Source organism: Protopterus annectens, chromosome 13.part0, assembly GCF_019279795.1.
Source record: "Protopterus annectens isolate FY-2018-M chromosome 13.part0, PAN1.0, whole genome shotgun sequence".
Lineage (NCBI taxonomy): Eukaryota > Metazoa > Chordata > Ceratodontiformes > Protopteridae > Protopterus > Protopterus annectens.
This window is the reverse complement of record NC_056747.1, coordinates 660,116,397-660,142,903: the sequence shown is the minus strand read 5'-3', so window position 1 is coordinate 660,142,903 and position 26,507 is coordinate 660,116,397. Positions and strand designations below refer to the sequence as shown.

The window sequence follows — 26,507 nt, the reverse complement described above, 5'->3', positions numbered from 1 at the left end:
TGGCACTGTTGTGAGTAGTTAGTCTGTAAAGTATAAGCAAGAAGCAGATCACTGAAATGTGTAGCAATGTAACAAAAGAAAACAAAAACTAAAAGAATGACTTGCAGAGCCGTCATTGGTTAGAGGCCAGGGTAAGAGCTATACAACACTTAGATGCATCATAACAAAAATGCAGAGAAGCCTTTTTACTTTGCATGCAATGTTACAATACAGCTTGTATGAAAGGCACTGTTAGGAAGATGACATCACCTGTTATTGAAGCTACCTGTGCATGCCAAACCCCTGTCTTTGTTTTCAGTGTATGGATACCTACAAACTTTTACTGTAGTACAAGAATAATGAAAAAATAGGGCTTAAAAAATACTCAGAGCTTTAATAAGCCTGCAAGGAACTGCACAACATTTGACAGTGGAGATAGGTTCATACACAAGAAAAAAAAGACTATTATACCATGATCCCCCCAAAACGTGCACGCTGATTGGCGAGCGTGCCCGTTGTAAATCGAGTTATACTAATGGAAAAAGGTCCGTCGCCGGACTTTTTCCATTAGTATAACTGTTTTAAAACACTGTCGCTATGTTAAATGGGTTTAACATATGAGACAGTTTAAAATAAGCAACGGAGATCTCCGTTGCTTATTTTAAAGCTGTCTCGCCATGTTAAACCCATTTAACATAGCGGCAGTGTTTAAACAACGAAAAGCAAGATCTCCGTTGCTTTTTTAGCTATGTTAAATGAGTTTAACATAGCGAGACAGTTTTAAAATAAGCAACGGAGATGTCCATTGCTTATTTTAAAACTGTCTCGCTATGTTAAACTCATTTAACATAGCGAACACTAAAAGCAACGGAGATCTTGCTTTCTCCGCTTTTGCCCACAACTCTGATGTACTGTGCAGGCGCGCAGTACATCAGAACTGCCGCGGATGCCAGACATCTGCGGAAGGGCAGTAAACAGGCATTATACTATGCCATTATTTAAGAAAAGTAATAGTTTCTTTTCTTAAATAATGTCATGGTATAATAGCAATAACCCACTTCTGGGTGTGGGTAATGCTAAATTTACCCACGGTTGGCCACGCCAACCGTGGGTAAGTTTAGCATTACCCACACCCAGGCGTGGGTTATTGCTATAGTCAGGCAGGTACGAGGCAATCACACTAGTTGGAAGGAAGGAGGGTGTCATAGGGTTAATTAATGGGAGAGTGTCACTGGCATATTTTCTGAGTGAAGGAGTGGATCTGGCCATATCTAGAAAGGCTGTGTGTTTGTAGGAAGAAGTTAAGGAAGCCTAGTCTTCTGCTGATAAACACACTCATGCATGCTCGCGCGTACACACACACACACACACACACACACACACACACACACACACACACACACACACACACACACATACATACACACAAACACACATCCATACATACAAACACAAAGACACACATGCACAAAGACACACAAACACACACATACACACACACACACACACACACACACACACACACACACACACACACACACACACACACACACACACACACACACACACACACACACACACACACACACACACACACACACACACACACACACACACACACAGTTTTTCCTGAGATTAAATACTGGGATTGCTGTGTATTATCTAAGCTTTGCTGCTTGTGGAAAGAAGTCTTACAGTGCAGTTGGAAAGATAAGGCGTCAGTCTTGCAGTCATCAGTTTCAACAGTCTATGCAGTTCAGAATTTCTGTTTAAAATCAGCATTAGATAGGAAGGATGACATGTTATTCAAGTAGGAGGAAAAAAAACATTTCTTAATGTTTTTTCTCAAAGGTCAGAGAAAAACTCAAAATATAGGGGACATATTCTAAATATGCAGTCCTGAGAAGCAACATGACTAGAAGAAGGGCATATATTAAGTCACACTGTCTTGACAATGACAGAATCTGCCACCTATACGTTCAGCACTTTGTACTGGCTGGTGTAGAAGTAATGTGTCTGCCTTATGGCTGCCATGCTGAATTCAGGAACAAGCCTTGGAGTAGCAGATGCTCATATGGGGAATAAAGGTGCAATATTACCTGTAAATAGGAGGCAGACTGGACTGAGCCCACGAGTTCTGAAAAGAAATCAAATGCTGAAGGTAACTTTATTGCATACCTGGACATGCAATCAAAATTCAGAAGAAGAAATGTAGTTCTCAGTCAAATTCTACACCATGAGCACTCATTGATTCACCACAGCTCTCCATATCTTACTTGGATCCATATAAACACCAGTACTTATGTGGTAAACAACTAACCAGATTTCTCTAGGCCTTCATCTTGAAGAGGGATGATGCACTTGGAAAGATTAATTCAGAGATACTACTACTACAGCCATCAAAAATCAGGACCTAATGGTCTGGGCAGAACTGGGGCAGTGACCATATTTTGACCAGGAGATTATCGACTTGTCCTGAGTTAGGTGTAGTCGTTAGGTCACTTGGTGGAGAGTAAGAACCTAAAAGTTAGAAATAGTACTGAAAATGTAATCTATTAATTTGTACACTCCATATTCAATGTTCTGTCACAAAACTTACTTTCATGCAAAGTGATACATGGCATAGTGACCAAGATACACGCACGTACACACACACACACACACACACACACACACACACACACACACACACACACACACACACACTCCTCTCCATCTCTTCATGGCAGTCAGATGCCTTGTCCCTGAGGAAACTGCAAGAAGGCACAGAGTGAAATTGGAACTCAGAAAAAGGAACAGGAACATAAATTAAAATGTCTTTGGAAAGGAATCGAGTGCAAAAGTAAAACAAAAACATGCCCTGGAAATCAGCACTTGAGAGCCAATTGTATTCTAGTTCTTGCCTTATTTTATTAGAACAGGACATACACACACAATGACACAGTTCTGGCTCATCTACTGCAGACACTAGAGCAGAAAGCTACTTACTCAGAGAGAGTTCCCCTTAGTCAGCATCCCCAAGGAGAAAAGTTAAGAAGTCATAGGATAAGGAATATCTGAAGGACTGAACGGGCCCCCAGCAACCCTAGACTGATGAGGATGGAACTGATTGTAGAACGTATCCCTACAGGGGAGATTATTCGCTTATCAGGTCAAAATGCAGAATGCAGCTGCTGTGGCAACAGCAGAAATGTAAGTTGTCTGACACTTTTTACCTTTCTGTGTTTTCTTTTTTTTTTCCTTGCTGTGTTTGAACAGAATTTGCAAGAAAGGTTGACGAAAATCCTGATGAAGTAAATTAAACTAATAAAATCATAATGGAACTAAGAAAACATGAATACCAATGCCTGCATTATTGATTATATTCTTTATGTGAGATTATCCCCTCATGGCTGCATACCTGACTTTTGAATGTAGTAATAGTTCTCGCTTTCATTGCACATTTTGTATGGCAGTTTTGCTGTTTCGTTGCAGTTAACCGCTTTTCAAAGAGTGATATTACCGACGGCTGATCATCCCAGACATCAGAGTAAATTTGACAACTGATTTGCTTTCTACTCACCTTATTATGCATTGTTTTGAGAACATAAGCACAATCACATTATTTTTGTTTTCTGAATTTGAGGAATATACTTAGTAGAACATCATGCAAAATACTTGTCCTTGGCTAAATGTAGCACTTCTGTCAATAACATGAATTTAATGTTCAAACACACTATAATAACAAATGCCCATGTAATATTAACCATAGAAACTAATGTGTCATACCTGCCTACATTATAGCAAGTACAGTGTGATACATACTGGGTTTACATGCTCTTTAAAACCAGTTTTCATATGTAACATTGTGTTTTCTCAGAACTTCCACTGTAGCATCCATCCAGTATTTAAACATCCTGACAGCAACTGTAGTTACACAGCAAAGGTGAAACATACAAGGTGCAAATCCTGATATCTTTTATAAAGGAGGAGTTCCAGTGATATGAGGCCTAGAGAAGTATCAGAGGCCCTCCTGTAAGTCAGTCCACTTAGAGTATACAAAATTAGTGAAGTCTGAGCCATAGCTTTATTTATGAAACAAAACAAGCTACAATTTTCCTTTGAAATAAAATGTAAACAGTGATTTATTTATAATAAAATAAGCAATAATAAAAACTTGGGTAAATGGCTACACAACACAAGTCTTAGTTACAATTTTAGCCTTCACTTCTGCCAGTGTTGTCTGCAAAACTCATCCAAAGTCATGTTTGCTGTTAAATATTTTGAGATGCTTGAAGCTGGGTGAGAGGACATGGGGTTGTCCATCCCTTTTATTTACTTTACTTTTATTAAATGGACAGTCCCTGCTGTTTTTTTTTGTTGGTACTAATTATATTTTGAGTTAATATTTTTTATTCAGTAAAAATTAAGGCATGTAATGATAAGCCTACTCCTCTACCTCCACCCCCCCCTTTTCTTAACCCCTTCCTGTAGCTTCTAACCACTTCAGTCCTTTTCCTATAATGTGCCATATTACTACCCCTTTAGTTTATACAACCTCTCTCTCTCTCTTGATAGCTACACTTTATCAAAATCTTTACTAAACATGATTCCAATTTTCTGTCTGCGTCTAGACGTCATAAACTGCTTCTTGGATTACTGAATGAATTATGTTAGCATACTTTTGTATTTGTAAATATATGTATATTTTTTAGCATATCCTTATTATCTGTAAATAAATGTTAATTTCATATGTGATCCTATTCACCCAGGCTATGCCTCCATATGGTCCATAGAGCTCAGTGCACTACCCTAGTAAACAAATATAAATAAATAAATAAAAACAAGCTCAAAGATAAGTATTAAGTAAGCATGACTTCTCTCGTTTCCATTTTCTCCTGCTTTTCGGTCTCTTTCTCTCTTACCTTTTTACTTGGCATACCCTGACAGGAATTTAAGTTGTGATCCTGTAACATTTCCTGATCTGGCTTCTTACATAATCTGATCTGATGAAGAGTTCATTTTTAACTCATAAGTGCTTATCCAATTGTTTTTATTAGTTTTTTTATTAAAGTTTATGTTCCTGGCCGTGGTAGTCGGACTGTTCTATTTTCGCATTTTCCATTATTTTGTTTGGTTCCAATGTTTGGGAGCTGCTGATGTTGTAGTTTTTTCCCCTATAATGTTCTCCTTGTTTAACAGCCTTTGTGTAAAGATGTGTCCAGAAGAACTCAAAATCAATTGGAGCTCAGCATCACTATTGGTTCCTATAACTGAAACACAGAAACCAAACTCTGTGTCTGCTGCCAGTGTCTCCTTTCATGCATTCTACTATATAACTAGTTTTGCTTTTATCTTAATATCCCTAAATCTGACAGTCGTCCTTTCCCTTTAGTTTTTCAGCACCTGTTTGCATTCTCTCAACCCTTTCCTCTGTCCTGTCACATTACTTTTTGTCACCTGTAACATGTTTTTATCTCTTTTTTTTCATCAATGTCAATTAAAATCCCATTACTAATCCTGGCAACCATATACTGGTTCTACGTCTCTGCCCCCAAATTATTGTGATTGTTATTATTTTACCATATTTTTGCTTGATAGCATTCAAGGAGTCCATTGTTCAGGTATAATGTAATATATAATGGCTTATGTATACAGTTGCAGACTTTATTAATTATTTTTACATAAGATATGGCATCCAGTATTTTTCCATTGTCATAAAAAAGTCACATCCATTGCCTTTCCCTAGTTTATTTCTGTCATTCAGGAACTCCATGAGATTTACTGCTGTGGGCAGCCAATGTGAAATGAAGAACCAATATTATCGGTGTTTTTGTACCACCTTATTCATGTGCTAACCTTAATCCTAACCTGCAACTGCCCATAACTCCAGCCCTACACATGACCTTACCAAAAACCTTTTTCCTAACAGTACCCCTATGCAAGAGACTCACACAAATTTTACATACAACACACAGACACACACACACACACACACACACACACACACACACACACACACACACACACACACACACACACACACACACACACATGCACACGCACACACATGCACAAAAAAAACACTAAATCTATTGTCTTTCATAGCACACACACTCCTACACTTAATGCTAAAGCTTGTAGCATTTCCAAAAGCTGTGACATTACCACAAAACCCCACTTCCCTTCACATAGGCACAGTGCACACAACAAAGATATTCCTAGCTTCTACATTTTCTACACTCGTACATGAATGCTTTCAATCAAAAAAGTTGGCAGTAAACCCTGTTGAATAAAAGCATATTTGATAGGGTTACCTCAACACCTTCTCATGTATGTATACAGCTGCAGTTAGATTTTCTAGCACTCTGTGCTGTTCCATGATCAGTATCCACCTCAACTCTCACTTGAAGACAGAAAAATAGATTAAACAGTAGCAAATCACTTGCTAGAATGTAATAAGTAGCTTGCTGCAGTCTAAATACAATGCACAATGAGCAATTAAGCACTTGAGCCTTACTGCAAACATAGTATCAGCAATCATTTCTGAATGCTGGTTCTGCAGTCTACCCCATATGGACCACTGATAATCTCATCCCTGACTACAAATGCAGTATTGGCATTCATTTATGAATAACAGTACTGTACTAACACCTGATCGGCAATTGCTGATTGGACTTCCCTGGCACCTCGTACCCAGGGTGGCCGACATCTTCAGCCCACATTAGTTATGCTTCTATACGTGTGTGTGTGTGTGTGTGTGTGTGTGTGTGTGTGTGTGTGTGTGTGTGTGTTTGTGTGTGTGTAATGGTCCTCTAATTCTTATTTATTGACTGTAACTGTCACTACAAGGGTTTGTGTGCAAATTCTATTTCAAGTTTTAATCATTTTTGTGTTATAATATGCTATATTCTTTAGAGAAATACATAGTTTGATGACCAGTCAGAGTTCACTAATAAGGAGCAATGATTTGCATTCTTTTATATTCAAAGTATTTAAGACCAACTAGCTATGTAATGGCCCCCTGACTGTTTATGTAACGTGTTAATTAAAGTATTGAAATTCCAGATGAGGGTTTCTGTGTATGCATCGTATTTTAACCTTTTGTATGGTTCATGTAATGTAAACATCAAGATATTTCATGCCCATCTGAGTCTGAAAATAAACATTGGTACTGTACTTCAATACAATAAGAATTCTAGGGAACTTGTGTTGGGAATATGTATTGATGCAGTTGTCAATACTGTTAGATGTGCTTAGAAGACTGTTAAAATGTCTATAATTAGAACTGTCATATGATAGTTCAGATGAGACAAATATTGCTGAATTCTGTTTGCATGATTGTTAACGTACTGTAATTGTAGAATAGTTATTTAAAAATGTATATTATTTAGTGACAGTGTTCACTAAACGAGATCAAGAGCTGCATCTTTTGCACTGAAAACATTTAAGATTAAATAGTTACAAACACATTTTGAGTGGCTGTAGTTTTAAGGCCCTCAGATTGTTCATGTAAGTATAATAAGTAAAGTAGTAAGATCACAGCAGTGAGAGTGATTCAGTTAAAATAGTATATTTGCAGCAGCTCTGCTGATTTAGAGTGATAAAACCCTGACTTCCGCACAGGTGACCTGTGTTTGATTACTGACATGCGCAGCATATAAAGTGATAAAACCCTGACTACCGCACAGGTGACCTGTGTTTGATTAGTGACAAGGGCAGGATGTAAAGTGATAAAACCCTGAATACAGCACAGGTGACCTGTGTTTGATTAGTGACATGGGCAGCATGTAAAGTGATAAAACCCTGACTACCACACAGGTAACCTGTGTTTGATTACTGACATGGGCAGCATGTAAAGTGATAAAACCCTGACTACCGCACAGGTGACCTGTGTTTGATTACTGACATGGGCAGCATGTAAAGTGATAAAACCCTAATTACAACACAGGTGACCTGTGTTTGATTACTGACATGGGCAGCATGTAAAGTGATAAAACCCTGACTACCGCACAGGTGACCTGTGTTTGATTACTGACATGGGCAGCATGTAAAGTGATAAAACCTGACTACAGCACAGGTGACCTGTGTTTGATTACTGACATGGGCAGCATGTAAAGTGATAAAACCCTGATTACAGCACAAGTGACCTGTGTTTGATTACTTACATGGGCAGCATGTAAAGTGATAAAACCCTGACTACAGCACAGGTGACCTGTGTTTGATTAGTGACATGGACAGCATGTAAAGTGATGAAACCCTGACAACAGCACAGGTGACCTGTGTTTGATTACTGACATGGGCAGCTTATGTTAATAGCACTGTTAGACATTTTTCAGAAATGCTCAACTTTTCTATACAGGAACTTGTTGAGGAGCATAGTCATACTTCCTTTCAATATAATATGACTAAGAATGAATGGCTTGCTCTTAGGAATCTTGCAACTAGGAATGATTTAAATATTAAGCCTTCTGATAAAGGCAACAAAATAGTGGTGCTTCATTATACACAGTACTATAGCATGTGTATGCAACATTTAAGTGGTAATTTAACTTATGAAACGTGTGAGATTACTACATATTTGAATGCCATGCAAGATTTTTCTGTACGGATTGAAAAGGGAGTACGCTTGGGTTATTTTTCTAAGAAGGACTTGGATACTAAATTTAATTTAGATAAATGCAATTTAGCCACTTTTTACTGTCTTCCGAAGTTGCATAAAGATAATGCTAACCCCCCCACCCCGGGGGCATCCTATTGTGTCTGCTGTAAATAATTTTTTACACAATATTGGAATTTTGATACATAGTTATCTATTACCTCATGTTGAGAGACTGGATCCTTATATCAATGACACATTTGATTTTATTGACAAAATTTCGGACATCCATTGGAATCAGAATATGTTTTGAATAAGCATGGATGTATGTAGTCTATATACCAATATTAGACATAGTGATGGAATACGAGCCTTGCAATATTTTTTAGATGATAGTCCGAGTTCTCATTATATTATTGAATTAACTCACTTCTGTTTGCTTCATAACTATTTTATTTTTGATGAAGTTATCTACCATCAGTTAAGAGGTACAGCCATGGGGCACCATTTGCCCCCATGTATGCAAATCTCTTTATGGCTAGGTTTGAGCTGGATTATATATATAAAAATGAATTTGTACAACAACATGTTTTATAATATTTTAGATACATTGATGATTTGATTTTTGTTTGTGATGGAGGATTAGATGCAGTACCGATATTTTTTTTCAGAATTAAATGATAATGTTTACAATATTAAATTTGATGGTTTACACTGTGGCACAGAGGTTAATTTCTTGGATATTCATCTATCTGGAATGAAAGAGGGCTCTATTGAAACTACAATTCGTTGAAAATTTGAGGATGGCAACCAATACTTATTTGGTACTAGTTGCCGTCCAATTCATACTATTCAATCTTTACCTTATGGGGACATGATTATATTTTCTAGGCTTTGTAATAATAAGTTAGATTTACAAAAGCAAATTGGTCAAACTTTATTTATGTTCTTACAGAGAGGATATAGTGAGAACTTAATTCATGGGTCTATTGATAAATTAATACAGCATAACCTTAATAAATATAATATTAATAGTAGAAAAAGACACATTAGTGTTAGCAATATTAACTCTCCGGTTGAGAAAGATAAAATGTTTTTTTGTGACTACTTGCAACATTTTAAGCACCAGCATTTGGAACTAATAAAGCATTATTGGAAATTTTTACATAAAGATGAATTGTTACATAGGATTATTTCTGATTTACCCTATGTGTCTTATAAGAGAGGACAGAATTTGGGGGATAAACTGGTTAAAGCTTATTTTATTGCACCAGTAGTTAGTCCTTCTATTTCCCTAGTATCTTTAGGTGCTGTACCCTGTGATAATTGTAATATATGTTCTCATATTAAATCAAGTTTCTCTAGGATTAATGGGAAAATATTTAGACCACACAATCACTTTACATGCGACACAGCAGGTGTAATTTATTGTCTGAGTTGTCCCTGCAACCTTTTCTATATTGGGGAAACTAAGAGGAAATTTAGAATTAGGTTGCAGGAACACATTAGAGATATTAAGAAGGGGAGACTGGAAAGCCCTATAACATCTCATTAAGGGAAAAACATAATAATGATGCTAATGTATTACAAGCTACAATTCTGGAAGAAGTGTTCCATCAGGAAGGGGGATGAAAGATTAATTAAAAATGTTTTATTGTATAACGAAACTGTATTTATATTGAAGTTTGATACACTAACACCAAGAGGCTTGAATACAAAAGTTAACTGGAGAAGTTTGCTTTAAATTTTAAAGTATTTGTTTAATTGATTGATTAATTAATTAAATGATTGTTGGTGATGTATAAATAGGAGAATGTGTTTTTTGTAATTTTGTACTCTTTGAAGGCTGTGGCAGAGGCGCTAAAACAAGTAATACATTTTATTGTGGAACTGAATCTACTGTCATTTCTTGGATTATTTTGCTGGCTTTGCTGTTGGCTGTGATTTTGTAAAGTGATAAAACCCTGACTACAGCACAGGTGATCTGTGTTTGATTAGTGACATGGACAGCATGTAAAGTGAGAAAACCCTGACTACAGCACAGGTGACCTGTGTTTGATTAGTGACATGGGCAGCATGTAAAGTAATAAAACCCTGACTACCACACAGGTGACCTGTGTTTGATTAGTGACATGGGCAGCATGTAAAGTGAGAAAACCCTGACAACAGCACAGGTGACTGTCCTTGGGGAGATGAACTAGGGCCATCCTATGCTGAAATCTCTTGGAGGAGAAACAGCAATGTTTGAGAATGATTTTTGGCATGTGTTTGGCTCATCAAACTACTTCCATGATAGCCTTCCAGAGTAGGTTCATGGAAGCATGTGCAACATACAAAGAGGCATATTAGCCAGGACCCACTATGATGTGGGAAGCATATCTTCCCATCCAAGAGGATGGGTTGAGATCCAAGAAAATAAAAGGATAACTGCTTGTCATTATATACGGGAGGAGATGCAGTTATCCTTCTAGAAAACAGAAAACTGAACCCATTTCCTGGTTTATGCATTGTCTGCTGTTGGTTATGCCAGTGAATAGATCTAGCATTTTCTTTTTTCCTTTTTTGGTGGTGGGGGAGTATTGGCATGAGATGGATGTCTGGCATTATGAGGAAATATCTGAAAATGATGAGTGCAATGTGCAAGTTTGAAGTGATTACGTATATATGGCTGAGTATTATATGCTCTGGAGGTACCTTCTTGCATGGGAAGAATTCTTGAGCTGTTTGTGACCTACAGGGTATTATTGTATTAAGCTGTAAATGTATGATTAATTCCTGTATGTATGTATGAAACTTAAGATGTATTAGTCACTGTGATTTAGTAGTAAGGCACTTAGTAAGAATAAAATGACTTGACTTCTCTGGTAGAGATTATTTCTTTTTTTGTATCCTTTTCTCCCCATGCCCATTAACCATCAAACCTCTCAGTCATGCATGGGCCCATTCATTCCTTGGCAATGTGGAATCACCCCACACATATCGCTTAACTGTCCTGAATTTTGAAGAATATACAGATACTTTGCATCATATTTTTGACCTGTTCCTTGGAAAATGCTTGGTTTTCCTGACAAATTAATGAGTACTCCTGTCACTAAATAATGACAGACATACGAGTTTCAGACTTCATATCCTTCAGAAAATGCATGCTAATGCAAAACTTGTTATACTAGTTTAGAAGAACAATATTTAACATCTGTCCACAATTTTGTCCTTTTGCACCCCCCCCCCTCCATTATTTTTGGCTTTTGGTCATAATTCCTGAACTAAAAAGTTGAGAGGTATGACCTACAGAGTCACCAGGATATGGGGCGAACATCGTCCAGGGGCATGTGTGCTCCCACCCACATCTCCTCAATCAAAAGCCTTTTCAGTTATTTCTGTAACCCTATCCCAGGTGGTGACATACACACTTGCACCACTGCAGGGCTTACCTTGTGCTCCACTAGTCCAAACATGGGTGCTCCTTTGCATTCAAGATATTGGAGCTACTGTCACTGGCATGGGAAGCTACAGTACAGACCCCTCGCAGACCAGCTCCTGCTTTCTGTGCTTTGTGGTACTTTGCTTCATACTGTCAAAGCAGCAGGCAAAACTGGCATTGAAACCACCTGCACGATCAGTTGCCCAAGCTGCTAATCAAATCTGGATCACCTGGGCTGCATTCAGGACTTTATTCCTCTATGCCGTCAAGATGGCTAATTCTGTAAAAGATGATTACTCATAGGAAAGGATTATTACCTGTACAAAGTGCTGAAGGGGACTAAGGTTTGGACTTTCAGTGTTGTTTCCTATAGCAGCAGACTGGGCAATGGAGTGTCTATAAGATGATAGAGCATTTATACAACAGTTGGAGGAAGCGCCATCCACATTATCATGGATCAAGGCTATGTACTTTACTTAATGAATCCAGTTCTTTGAGTTTTTTTCTGTTGTAATTGGATTGTCTGGATACTGAATAAAAAGTTTATATATAATAAGATTGATGGGAAAAGTATGACTGGAAAGTAAAGATGGGTCATTGTAACTGTTCTATTTATAACATGATAAATGTATAGATTTTAACAGCATAGTACATAGCAGCTGGTGTATGGAACTGGGTGCTGGAGTATTGGTGAGTTTCAAGAAGGAGGAAGCATATTAGTACTATATGAGTCATCAGTGGCTATCTTTTTCATTCAATGACTGCATCCAATTCTCATAGGTGTTTATCTGAACTCTATTCTGAATTAAGAACAATATTTTAAAGTTATATGGTGAGCATGGTATCTCCTAGTTTTTCCAGTAAAGCTATACATATATATGTAGGGTCTACTTTATGTGCTCAAAGTCTGAGAATATCGAATACGATATTCCTGACACGAGTACACCGAAAGCGCAAAACATCAAAAATGTAAATAGAAATCTCCATAGGTGGAGATTTCAATTTACTTCAATGTAGTGCGATCTTGTAGTTGGTATAATTAACTAGCAGGGGGTGTGGGGGGTGCAGGGGGACTTGCCCCCCTGCCTACACTATTTTAAACTCTTTTATTTTGTGTAATTTTTGTTTTTTAGGACTTCGATTGTTTAATGGTTCGATGCATATGGTTCGATCCATATGCATTTGAGCTATTAAGCTTTCAAGGTCCTAAAGTAGACCCATATATATGTGTGTGTATATATATATATATATATATATATATATGGATCTATGTCAGTTGATCGAGTTTTTGGAAACTCGAAATTCATATCGGCAAGATGATATGATCAAATTTCCAAAAACTCAAACATTTAAAAAACCCCACAAGAATGTATCTTTTTTTACATTTTTGCAGGGGGCAAGCCCCGCTGCATCCCCCCACCTGCTGCAAATTGTATATACCAACTCTGAGCTCACACTACATTGAGGAAAATGGTACATTTCCCAATCCTTACTGTACCGCGATCTCCATTCAAAAGCTTTGAGTTTTCAGAAATTTGATCATGTCATCTCACCGATATGAATTTCAAGTTTCTAAAAACTTGATCAACTGATAGGGATCCATATATGTGTGTGTGTGTGTGTGTGTGTGTGTGTGTGTGTGTGTGTGTGTGTGTGTGTGTGTGTGTGTGTGTGTGTGTGTGTGTGTATATATATATATATATATATATATATATATATATATATATATATATATAGGGATGCTGGGACAATGGTTGATTGTATGTTAGGTCGACAGCCCCACAGCTCCTTAGTCTATATGATGAACTAAGAAAAAAATAATACAGTGCCTTGTGTGGCAGCAGATGCTTTGGATCAGTAAAGAAAAGTGCACCATTTGTGTTGTTTTTCATCAGAAATAACAGAAAAAAAAACAGATTTCAGGGCAAGAAATGAAGGTATGATTAACTACAATGCTAAGAATCTTCTGGAAATCCAATCTCATCTCTCGCTGTGTTGCATGCTTGATGAACTGCTAGCAGAGAGGCCTGTAAACTCAAACACACTCCAGGAACTCCTGCAGCTTGGACTCTTACTGGAACATGGTAGAAACTGCAGAAACCTGTCAAACCTGTCTAACCAGTTGACAATTGGACATGGGAAGCATATTAAAAGAAAAAAATTGAATGATCAAGAAAGAGAGGCTCTAGAGTAGGAATTAAGGCCAAACTGAAAAGAAATCTGCACAGGCCTGCACTTCTTTTCCATGCTGTTGGCAAATGTATGCTCATTGGAGAGCAATGTGGACTACTTAAGGATGGATTTTTCCACACAATCTAAGGTGAGAAATAGTTGTTTACTTGTGTTCACTAAAATGTGGCTGAACTCCAATATAAATGATAGTACAATATATGTGGAGGGAATGTCATTATTTCATGCTGACAGAAATCAGTTTCTCTCTGGTAAATCTCGTGGAGGGGGTGTTTGTGTGTATGTCAACAACAGGTGGTGTACAAACTGTGAAATAATCGCCTGTCACTGCTCAGAAAACATTGAGTTCATGTCACTAAAATGCAGATCCTTCTATTTGTCTAAGAAATTCAATGGAGTGAGCATAACAGCTGTTTACATCTCCCCCTAGTGCTAATACCAACATGGCATTAAACATTCTGTATCATTCGATAAATGACCTCCAGAATAAGAACCCTGAGTGTGCTCATATAATTGCAGGTGATTTCAATCAAGCTGACTTGAAATCCATACTACCCCATTACCATCAACATGTGAACTTTGCAACAAGGGGGTAGAACACTCTGGATAAGGTGCACACAAATGTAAAACAATGCAGTACCTTATCCACATCTGGGCAGCTCAGACCATCTGGCCATCATGCTGCTTCCTGCATACACACCTCTTCTGAAAAGGGGCAAACCTACAACCAAACAAGTAAGGCTATGGCCTGAAGGAGCAGTCTTGGCAATACAGGACTGCTTGACATATACGAACTGGTCAGTGTTTAGAGAGACAATATAGGACTGCTTGAAATGTACGAACTGGTCAGTGTTTAGAGAGGCAGCTGTAAAGAACCACCATATTGACCTGGAGGAGTATATGGAATCTGTAATGGCCTATATTTTCAAAATGTGGTGATGATGTAACAGTCATCAGATGTATCACCATACATGCTAATCAGAATCCCTGACTATCTTTGAAGTATATGAGCTCCTAAAGTTACAAAATGCTGCTTTTAAATCAAAAGACAAGGATGCCCTAAAACAGGCCATAGCAAATCTAAGTAGAGGTATAAAGGAGACTAAGAATATCTATGGATGTAAAATTCAAGGACACTTCTCTGACCAATGGGACTCCAGACGTACAAGGCATACAAGCCATAACCGACTACAGGCCTGCATCCTCCCCATGTGATTACAACACAGAATTTCTGAACAAACTAAACACCTACTTCAGCAGATTTGATGTGGACAATAACACTGTGCCAAATAAGCTCCCTGTCAAACAGGGTGAGGAGGTGCTATGTCTAAGAACATCTGATGTTCTGAAGACCCTGTGGGGAGTAAACCTAAGAAAAGCAGCTGGTCCTGGTAATATTATGGGAAGGGTTCTAAGAGACTGTGCTACCCAAATGTCCATTGTACTAACAGATATATTTAACACATCCCTGAAACTAGCCATTCTACCCATTTGATTCAAAAATACGACAATCATTCCTTTACCCAAGAAATCCCAACCGACAAGCCTAAATGATTACTGGCCAGTTGCTCTTACATCAACAGTAATGAAGTGTTTTGAGCAGTTGATCAAGAACCATATCTCTTCAACCCTATCTGTAACACTGGATACATTACAGTTTGCTTATAGATCTAACTGCTGCATGGCTGATGCAATAGCTGTAACACTTCATGAATCCTTGACACATCTAGAGAATAAGATTTGCTATGCCAGAATGTTGCTCATCAGTTTTAGTTCCTCCTTTAACACTGTCCTCCCACAGCATTTGATATCGAAGCTGATCCAGCTGGGCATCATCACCCCCCTCTATGTAACTGGATACTGGACTTTTTCATCAACAGACCCCAAAAAGTATGTGTGGGAAATAACAGTTCAATCAGTATTACACTGAGCATGGGTGTCCCTCAGGGCTGTGTCCTGATTCTTCTGCTGTTCACCTTGTTGATGCACAACTGCATGGCCAAGCATGAATCCAACAAAATCATCAAGTTTGCGGATGATATCACTGTCATAGGTCTTGTCACAAAATGGTGAGGAAACAGTCTACAGGGATGAAGTGGAATATCTGATAGGCCGGTGCAACAGCAACAATCTGGCCTTAAATGTAAGCAAGACCAAAGAGTTAATAGTGGATTCAGGAAGACTCAGGAGATATATCAACCTCTGGAAATTAAGGGGGTGGCAGTGGAAAGAGTCAAAGACACCAAGTTTCTGGGGGTGCACATCTCAGATGACCTATCCTGGCCAATTCATATTAGCCACACAGTGAAGAAGGCACAACAACGTCTGCACTTCCTATGGAAACTGAGGAAGACAAACCTGTCTGAGTCCATCCTCAAAGCCTTCTACAAGGGAACCACTGAGAGCATCCTGTCAAATAACATCATAGTTTGGTATGGTAACTGTAAAGCATGTGACCGCAAGGCTCTCCTGAGGGTAGTGAGGACAGTGGAAAAAGCCATTGGTTCCTAGCTCCCATCCTTGGATGATCTACATGAGACTTGGTGTGTCAGAAGGCCTATGAAGATAATTGACAACCCCACTCACCCTGCACATGGCACGTACTTCCACTTTCCTTGGGAAGGAGGTATTGCAGCTTACACTGCAAAACATCTAGTCTGAACAAGAGCTTCTTCCCTGTATCCACAAGTTTGCTGAACTTGAATGCCAGGCATGACAGTGAATAATCAGATCAGTATGCCATTTGCTGTCACTCTGGCAAACTGCTTCGATAACTGGTACAGTTAGCTTGATTTCTTATGCTATTACTTCCTGAGTGTGCAATAGTCAGGAGTGAGTCACCACTCCATACATGTGCAATGAACATCAGAATATATCGTACTACAACTGATGAAGTATAATATTCTAATCAATCACAATGTGAAGTCATAATCTTTGCAGTACCTACTAGTATAATATCGTCTAATGTCTTCCTGTCCAATTGTGGTAATTTATTGTGTTGTTAATATTTGAATTATTACTGTAGATACGTTAGTCTTACAGTCATTCAGACTGTGTGTTGATTATGTCTTGCACAGGCATAGGGACCAAAGCATTGGGATTTTGTTCAGCTTGCACTGCTGTGTAAATCTGATTGACAAAAAAGTTTACTTTGACTTCGACTTTGATCAACTAAGCAGCTAATCAACAGGTGTGCGAGATCACATAATTCCTGGGGTTGGGAAATTTGCCTTTACCCCATATTTGTGGGATTTCAGAGTTAGTATATATAATTAGCAGGGGGTATGGGAGTGTGTGTGGGGGCTCTTTGCCCTGCAAAGGCATGATGTTTTTGATTGTTTTTTAAAATGTAGATAAGCTGTTTCCTGGAGCATGCATATTAGTGTGCTGAATACAGTGTTTTCAATGTTTTAACGTCGATATTATATGTGTGTGTGTGTGTGTGTGTGTGTGTGTGTGTGTGTGTGTGTGTGTGTGTGTGTGTGTGTGTGTGTGTGAGATTGTCATTTTAATGGGTAGGCCTGGGTAAAACATGACAAGGTATAAAGTTTAACACTACTGTATAATATAAGAATATTCCAGTAATCAGGTTTCAAGATTAATTTTGATGACTGTATCTTAAGTAATGTCATTATCGAATTTACTACAAACAGTAAACAGTTAAATGAATTATTAAGAAGCACTGGAATGTTTTGAGGGGTAATGTGGCCCTAGGTAAAGTGGTAGGAATTGCATCCAGATCTGTGTGCAAAAGGTCAACCAATATCAAGGGTATTTTGGGGAAAGGTGATAAGAACAAACTGAATGGGAACAACACAAATAAAAAGCATGGCACCTTTTCAAGTTTGGGGTGTATGCAGTGTAAGTTTAATGCAATCAGTCAAAACACAGTCAACATATTTAAAGGCACTACTGTTGCAGTAAGTAATAGTTATACATAACCAGGTTCTGATGGAGATTTTTTTAATTTGCTTTTTGAATGTTGAGAGTAATGGAGTGATTAACAGCCAAGCATGTTCTTGCTCTGGATGTGTCTTAAAGTGCTTTTACTGTGCAAGTAAGAATGTGCTTAATAGGCATGCCCCTTAACAGTATTGGTGTCTTAAACCATATTGAACCCAGTGGTATGACCTTCAACTGTATGATGCAATCCCCATGTTCCTTCCAGCTTACATCTTCATTTCTTGGGGAAGAACATTATTGTACATGGTAGGCAGAGCATGCTGCATGAGTTTTAAAATGAGAATGCAATTGCATGGTTGTGTAGTGTGCCTTCCATTTGCTAGAGCTTACTGAATATGAAAAGGGAGTCCTGTGTGGCTTAGTTGCGTGGCTTGCCTGTGATTCTTATAGCTATTTTTACTTGGTTTAGAAGTCTTCAGTAGTGCTGCAACTACATTTGATTAACAGGATGAAGTTTTCTACATAAACTATTGCACATTTGTTTCAACATGGCAATATCTGACTGCTATCTGAACAGTTTAGAAATATTGTTGCCGTATTGAACAGTCATTGGTTGATTTGGGAGTGCAGAACTGAGTTTTACTAAGGAATTGCATTGATTTTTCTGTGGCCCTTCATTCATTTAGTTATCTTGAATTTTGCTTTTTGTCTTGAACGTTGAGGGGAATGTGAACTGTTAATTCATATTTCTGGCAGTTGGCATAGTGGTTAAGGTGTTCACCTTACAGATGCAAAGTGCAGGGTTTGATTCTCACATGGGGTAATTGGCTGGGTTTGGAATGGCCCACAATGAGAGTTAGCCTAATACTAATTTATACAGCTCAGATGGTTTAGTGGTAAATTGCTGTGGCTATGGGGTGCAGGGTCCTGGGTTCAAGACTTGCAAGGGCTGATTATTTAGCACAGGTTAAAACAGCACTGTCCAAGGCCAAGAATACAGCTTTTATGGGACCTGACAATATCCCTGGCATTGTTCTACATGAACTACAGAGTGAACTGGCACCTCTCCTGTGTGCCCTGTTCAATCACACCTCACCTCAGGCTTTGTTCCTACAGAGTGGCGCACTGCTACAGTCATCCTTCTCCACAAAGGAGGAGTGACTACAGACCCTGGGAACTATCACTCCATTAGCCTGACAAGTCTGATGTGCAAAGCTATGGACCGCATCATCAGGGACCTAATAAACAAAGATATAGGGGAACCTCCAAACTCTGGATCCCACACAGTTTGGTTTTGTGAAGGGTAGATTATGCCTGCTCAACCTGGTTGACTTCTTTGAGTCAGTCACCAGAGCTGTGGATGAAGGCAAGGTGGTTCAAACAGCCTACCTTCTGGCCAGGGCCTTGGCTCACCATTCCCCACTCCAGGAATCATAAAAAACTTACTAAGCTAGGCATCAACCCCATGTCACGTAGGTGGGGTGCTGCACTGGCTCTCAGAACCCCTCAGTGTGAGATAGCTGACTCCAAGTCAGACAGTCCACCAGTCCAAGTGCAGTGGAGTCCCACTGGGTTTGGTACTGGGTCCTCTCCTGTTTGGTATCTACTTCTCTGAAGTCCAGGCCAACATAAAGGGACTCTGGCTGACAAGTTTGCAGATGATTGCAAGTTGGGAGCCATAATTTACTCCCCAAGTGATGACATCCTACAGAAAGGCCTCACTGAGACCAATGACTGGTGTCAGAACCATGGCCTTAAGCTCAATGCCAAAAAAAAATGTCCGTCATCCTTTGGGAAAAAACCCGGTTCATGAATTACCCACACATGTCCACTGAACACACAGAAGGACATAAGAGATCTGGATCTGGGAACACACACAGACAGCAACCTCACTTCACCCACACACCATGCCACTGTGGTGAGAAAGTCCTGTGTGGCACATGTCATTACTAGGGTTTTGCATCCAGGAAGAAAGAGGTCAATGACTCACAAAGAGGATCTTAGGCCTTAAACACTATGGTCCTATATGAGACTCAAAAAAAACTGAAACTTCTCTCTCTATATCGCGCACTTAGAGGCTATCTCTGCTTGACGTACAAAGCCATGTCTGACCCAGCTCTGTTAGAAATGCTACATCTAAAGAAATCCCAATCCCTCCACATTACACGCTCCAGAGACCTCACCCTCATTACCACAAACAACAGAACAAGTTGGAGGGACAGGTTCATAACCCAGAGACTGCCCATGCTATTTCAAGAGAAATCTTGATAGTGGATGGGAAATAAAAAAATCACCCAGGGGATCACTCCAGTGGCTCTACTTGACAGATGCACTGGGAACTAAGGTTGGGTGGTACAATGCCAGGGTAATCCTATGGGCTAGGCTTGTAAAGACTTCAGGGCCATCAGTCTAGTACACACCTATGAACCTATGTGATACCAAAAATGTGGTATATCATGCAGAGTGCACAGCTTGTAAGAGCTTTTATATAGGAAAAAAACGCTATATAGCACAAAGAGAAAATCACTGAATATGACGAGTATTAAAGATAAGGACGACGAAAAGCTTCCACTATGAGTGGCTGAAATACAGCCTGCTAAGGATCAGAATCCCTGAACTCCACTCCCTGAAAAAAATATCAGATAAACACACTTTAAGTGCTTTTTCAGGGGAGCAAGCCCCCTGCACCCTCCACTGCACACCCTGAACTTATATATCCCAACTCCATAGTTACACCAACTCTGAGAAGGAAGTAATTACCCCCCAAAAGGGCATCACTCTGGCAGAACCAACAGTGATTTTCTATTGAGGGGTTGAACCTTGGGTAATTGAAGCTTGAGTGTTCAGTCTTCGTACACCAGTAGGGTAACATGGCAAAAATGCTCTTTATAAACATTTATTTATTTATTTATTTAACATTTGTTGACCGGGAAAGTCCGACTAGGTTCCACAGATCCTGTTTTCAGCGGAGGCCCGGGGAGAAATGCTCCAGAAGCATGTCTTTAGAATGTGGGAGGAAACCGGAGTACCCAGAGGAAACCCATGCGAACACAGGGAGAAGATGCAAACTCCACAAAGAAGGCACCCCAGCCAAGAATCGAACCGGAGAACCTCTTGCTGTGAGGCAACAGCATTAACTGCTGCACCCCTGCACCGCCTAAACATAATTTTTTGTGTTAGAAAACATAAACAGTTATTTGAGAGGGGGTAATATAGATTCATTACTAATGAGATGTGAGTTGATATGGCAATTTAATTTTAATGCCCTGAGAAAACTGTGACTGAATGGGGTGATTAACTATGTTTTTTTGTATTAAATGGGACATTTATATTAATAAACAGACATTGGTTAGTTTTAATCATGTGGTTTCAGTTAATTTATATCTAATGAGTACATTTTTGTCTGATGAAATTCATTATTTGTTTTTGTGAACAAAAGCACTTAAACTTGGTTCAAGTTTACTGAAACGAGTTTAGAGTATTTTTTATTTCATTATAGAATGTGATGTTCTAATAATTTTCTTGGATTAATTTGTTGATGTTGAATGGTTTAATGTAATTTGCTAAAAAATCAATTCCAGCCTTAATTAACTTCTTATTGCACGAATACCACATGTTGGAAGACAGCACTGGGGTCATGGAGCTGTCACTCAGGATGGTGTTTTTTTTGTATTCTGTGCACCGAAGAACCTGAGGTAATCAAGAAAAAAAAAATGATGCTACCTGCGAATGAAAGCAACCTAGTGGTGAGCTCTTGCCTCCCATTAGTTTGGTAATAGGTGCAGTCTCCACCTGAAGAACTGCCCCAAAAAAAGAGAGACCTCCATCATGGAGATAATGTGAGGTGCTACACTAGGATTAGATGAGAGAAATTACTGTGTCAGCAGGGCAGCAGACCTGCTAGATGGTATCTAGGTTCTTACTAGGCTATTGATCTGTGAGAATCTTAAGAAACCTAACCTTAGATTCCTGTGGTAATTTTTAGCCCTTGTATATTACATACGACTAGCCCAGAGGTAGGCCAAACATTAATATGTTGAGACATTTGCATTTCCTCTATCAATAAGGGAAAGGGGTGCTAAACATCCAGTGAATCTGCAGTCTTTCATCCATTCATCCAAATTACATTTGAATAAAATAAGAGAAGTACTTTATGTGGAGTGGAAGACGGTTCCACAGAAGTGGTATTTTCTGTGCTACAAACCTATCCATTGAGCATGTATTTATGATACATTGGACTTACTGAATGTGTAATAGGTCTGACAGAATAGGGTCTGTAGAAGGTCTATATGCAAGTCAAAAGCTGCTTCTCAGTATCTTGTACGATACTGAGAAGAGGGACAGTCTTTAAGATTGCCTTATAGTTTTTATGATTTAGAGCCTTGATTTTTTTTTCTAAAAAAGAAAGCATTGTGGTCATTCCAGATGTGATAAATGTTTGGAAAGGTAAAGCTGAGGGCAGCTGATTCTTTACCCCCCCCCAAAAAAAAACAAACTCCTGCTTTTCACCCCCAAAACGTTGAACCATCTCAAATCTTTCTTCTCTATCTCCTTCTCTATCTCTTCCCTAAACAGTACACTTATCTCAGTCGAGTCTCACACCAAGCTTCTGGGGAGTCATCATAGATGATCAACTGAAATCTGATCTACATATCACCTACAACATTAAACAGACACCAAAAACTTGAACTTCTGTGTCGTAATAAAAAATTTCTCACCATTAGCTCCCAAGATTCTCTATCCCATGCTTACCTCCTTCCAAGACTCTTCAATGGCTCTCAAATCATCACAAACCTACAATCCTCTCTCCTGCATAAACTAGAATCTACTTATAACAAAGTTGCTAGATTCACAGCAGGTCAAACCTACCAATCCCACCACAGTCTTGCCCTCAAAAGCCTAATCTGGTTAGAATTTCCCCAGCAACTTCTCATTCAGTTTCAGCTCATACATTCTATTCTGTACCAGCCTTCCTCTTGCCCTGACCTGGCCTCGTTAGTCTCCAACTATACCCCCTAGACCTCTTCGAAGTTCTGAACAAAACTTCCTCAGTCTCTACAAACCTAAAGGCAAAACTGGGCAAAACATGTACAGGTACTGTCCTGCCCAAGTCTGGAATAAACTTCTACTACACATCAGAAATATTACTCACCCACAGAGATTTAAGACTGCCCTCAAAAACCTTCTATACAGTACTTGGCTTTGTTACCCACCCACCATAACAATCTCCTACTTCCCTCAGTTCCTTCCTCTCATCTATCCTTCTCTTCTTCCTCTCATGTCCACTTATTGCCTTGAATTCCCACCCCCTACTCCTACTAGACTTACAATAACTTCATCTTCTACTCTCTGGTGTCTAGTCACCTGACCACTTATTCCTCCTTTCCTAGTACTGTATGAATTTTTCTCTCATTTTGAGCTCCTGCTAATACTTCTGATACTGTTAGGCACAAATATTTGCTACTGTACCACTTGAAGTGTAGTGGTATATGCTTGTATATAACTTTTGATGTACTAATGACTACATCCTGGATTTGGTTTTACTGTCAGACTCTTGTCTCTGATATTATACCACTCAAAGTGCTGGGGTATACGTCTGTAAATAACTTATGATGTACAAATGTTTCCACTTTGGATTTGTTTATAATATTTCTGTGTACACTTTAATTGTTATACTAGTTATATGATTAGATTATACACTTTTGGATGTGTTATACTACTTGTTTGTACTAATTGTGGAGCTTTTCTCCCTGGGCCTCTGCTGAAAAAGGGCTTTTGCTCAGTCTGACTAACCTGGTCAACAAATGTCAAATAAATAAATAAATAAATAAATACGAAAAGGGCATTATACTTCATGATTGGCCAAATGAGTGCTGAATACAGTGGAACAATTTTATCCTTGGATTTCGACTCAGTACCCTTAGATATAGGCTGTGAAATGAAAAAGGACTTCCTTACAACAATGGATAAGTGGTGATCAAAGGACAGTTCACTGTTGACATAGGTCTCCAGAACTCAAACTATGGGATCAGTTTTGTGAAGGTGATGTCATTGAAACTGCATGAAATACTCTGCATGGGGTCTTACCATGGATCTAAAAACAATGAAATAACGTTTTTGTTTTCTACTTGTAACACCTCTTTTTGAACATTCAGGTATTCCAGTTGTGCTTTTTCTAGCATTCATTTACTTGTAAATGATCTAATATGACTTGTAAAATTCCCTTTCTGCCTTGACATTGCTGTTCATAGGATTCATAGGAATTTCAAGGCAATTGAGACTCATGACCATTTACACCTTGCCAGTAAGCACTTTTAGGCCATTCCCCATTTCTCTAGGAGGGCTAGGCCAGTCAAGCCCAGGATGAATTTGTGGGTGCCCATCCAATCATCTAGGTCTTGTTGGAAGAATGATTGTATATAGCACTGCAGAGGAAGTCTGTTCTGGGATGGAGGGTGGGATTGTTGCCTGATGAATCTATGTCCATCACATTTATTTATAATCTGGTGAAGATGTAGGCCTTTAATTCTGGTATCTGTGGAACTATTAGATCTGTAGAGATACAAAAGATCCAAGGCAACTAGATCTCTAATGGCACAGAAGGCAAGGCATGGTGTGGTATAGATCTCCCTTCAAGAGTCTGCAAGATGCTAAATAAAAGAGCAGTGCCTCTAGGTAACTCAGGATCTTTAAGCCTTTCATCTTTTATTTAACCTTCTTTGATAGGAACCCCTGTGGGTTTTCTAGTTGTTTGATATGTCTTGTGAGGTACACCTCTAAGGGGGGCACTATACTCAATAATTGGCCTAATCAATGCTGAATGTAAGAGAATAACGATTTCTTTAGATCTAGATGATATTCCCTTGACAATTAACTGCAATAAGTAAAAGGATTTTCTGACAGCTATTGTCAAATGATGATTGAAAGTGGGTGAATTATAAGTCCATGATCCAAGGTCCCTAACAGTATTTTCATTTTAAAGTTAGGTATTGTCTATGCTGTTTACTGGGGATTGTCTACCAAATGTGACAGTATTGCTCTTTTTTGGATCTAATTTCAGCCCATTTTCACTACACCACTTATTTATATGTGCTATATTCCTGCTAAAGTGTTTGGGTGTCATGTGGGGGGGGGGATTGACATTAACTCCAAGTTTACAGACATCTGCAAACTTAGTTAGGCAGATGTATTGGTTTCCAGTCTGGATATCAGAAAAGTAAATGCCAAAAGGGAGGGGTCCCAACACTGACCCATGAGGGGTAACGCTGGTTACCATCATCCTTTCTGATCTGTACCTGCCATTTGCACTCTGTGGGTTCTGTTTTGCATCCAGTTTGCTAGATACCTTACCACATAGGGATCTATTTTAAAGTGTTAAACTTACTTACAATACCATTATTGAGTAGTGTCAAATACCTTGGTCAGCTCAGGATATGCCATGTGAAAAGCATGACCTCTAACAGCATGTGTAACCATCTCAAAGAAATTAACCAGATTTATTAGAGAGCCTCTTCCCTTGATAAAGCCAGACTGCTGCAGGTTGAGTCTAATGAGATTTTTGATATCACAGTTTATAAATTTAGTTATAATACACTCCGAGGCTTTGCAGATGGTACTCATCAGGCTGAAGGGTCTATAATTCGCAGGGCCAGTGGTAAAGTTTCCCTTGTGGAGTGGCATCACCATTGCAGTGTGCCAAATGTCAGGGACAAAATCTGTAGCTAAACTTAGGTTAAACAATCTGCGGGGTTGCTTTGGCAGGACATGCTTAGCATGGTTTATTAAACAACTGGGTGTATTATTAGACCCTATGAAAGAAGTATTTTTGGTCTTAGAAAGCATCTTCAGTGCATGTTGCTTTGTTATAATAGGGGGTTTAAGGGATTCAGGGATGTGTGAACTTTGGAAAGAGCTGTACTGGATAAAATTAGCACTGCATTTGTTTGCTAGTATAATGGCAATGTCTATTAGGTCCAATTACTTAATACCATTTTTAGTAAATTCAGGACAATATTTGGTGCTATGCCTTAGTTTTGTCACATAGCTGAAGAAGGATTTATAATTTTTCTTAGCTTCAGACGCTAAGCTACATTGTATAGGCTGCTTTTGTAGACTAGATTTTTCAGGTTTTTAGTCACATTTTTGATACTGTTCTTGACATGAGGGTTTTTTATTTGCTGTATAATGTAAGGATTTTTATTTCTTTTACTGCAAAGTTTGTTTATGATCGAGGACTACCAAGGAAGTTTATTTCTGAATTTCCCATTATATTTTGTTAATTCTATTTAAATGGGCATAGCAGGCTTTTGAAAAGCTACCTGATGTGTTAGTGTCATAAGAGATTGCTAACATGAATGAATTTTGAAACCTGATCTTAGAATTTGATAAGGTTAGTAGGGTTGGAATCCTTGAATTCTGAGATGTTAGATGCAGGGT

General features: G+C 38.8%; 1 protein-coding gene across 1 annotated transcript in view; it reads left to right on the top strand.

Annotated features, from left to right (window-relative positions):
• The first annotated feature begins 2,899 nt into the window (after window positions 1-2,899).
• The window catches only part of MYO1C (myosin IC), a 1,794,562-nt gene continuing 1,770,954 nt past the window's right edge, over window positions 2,900-26,507 (top strand). Inside the window, exon 1 of the mRNA XM_044054342.1 lies at window positions 2,900-3,171. Within this exon, the coding sequence (XP_043910277.1) occupies window positions 3,073-3,171 (99 nt within the window). The 5' untranslated portion in view covers window positions 2,900-3,072. The remainder of the gene's footprint in view (window positions 3,172-26,507) is intronic.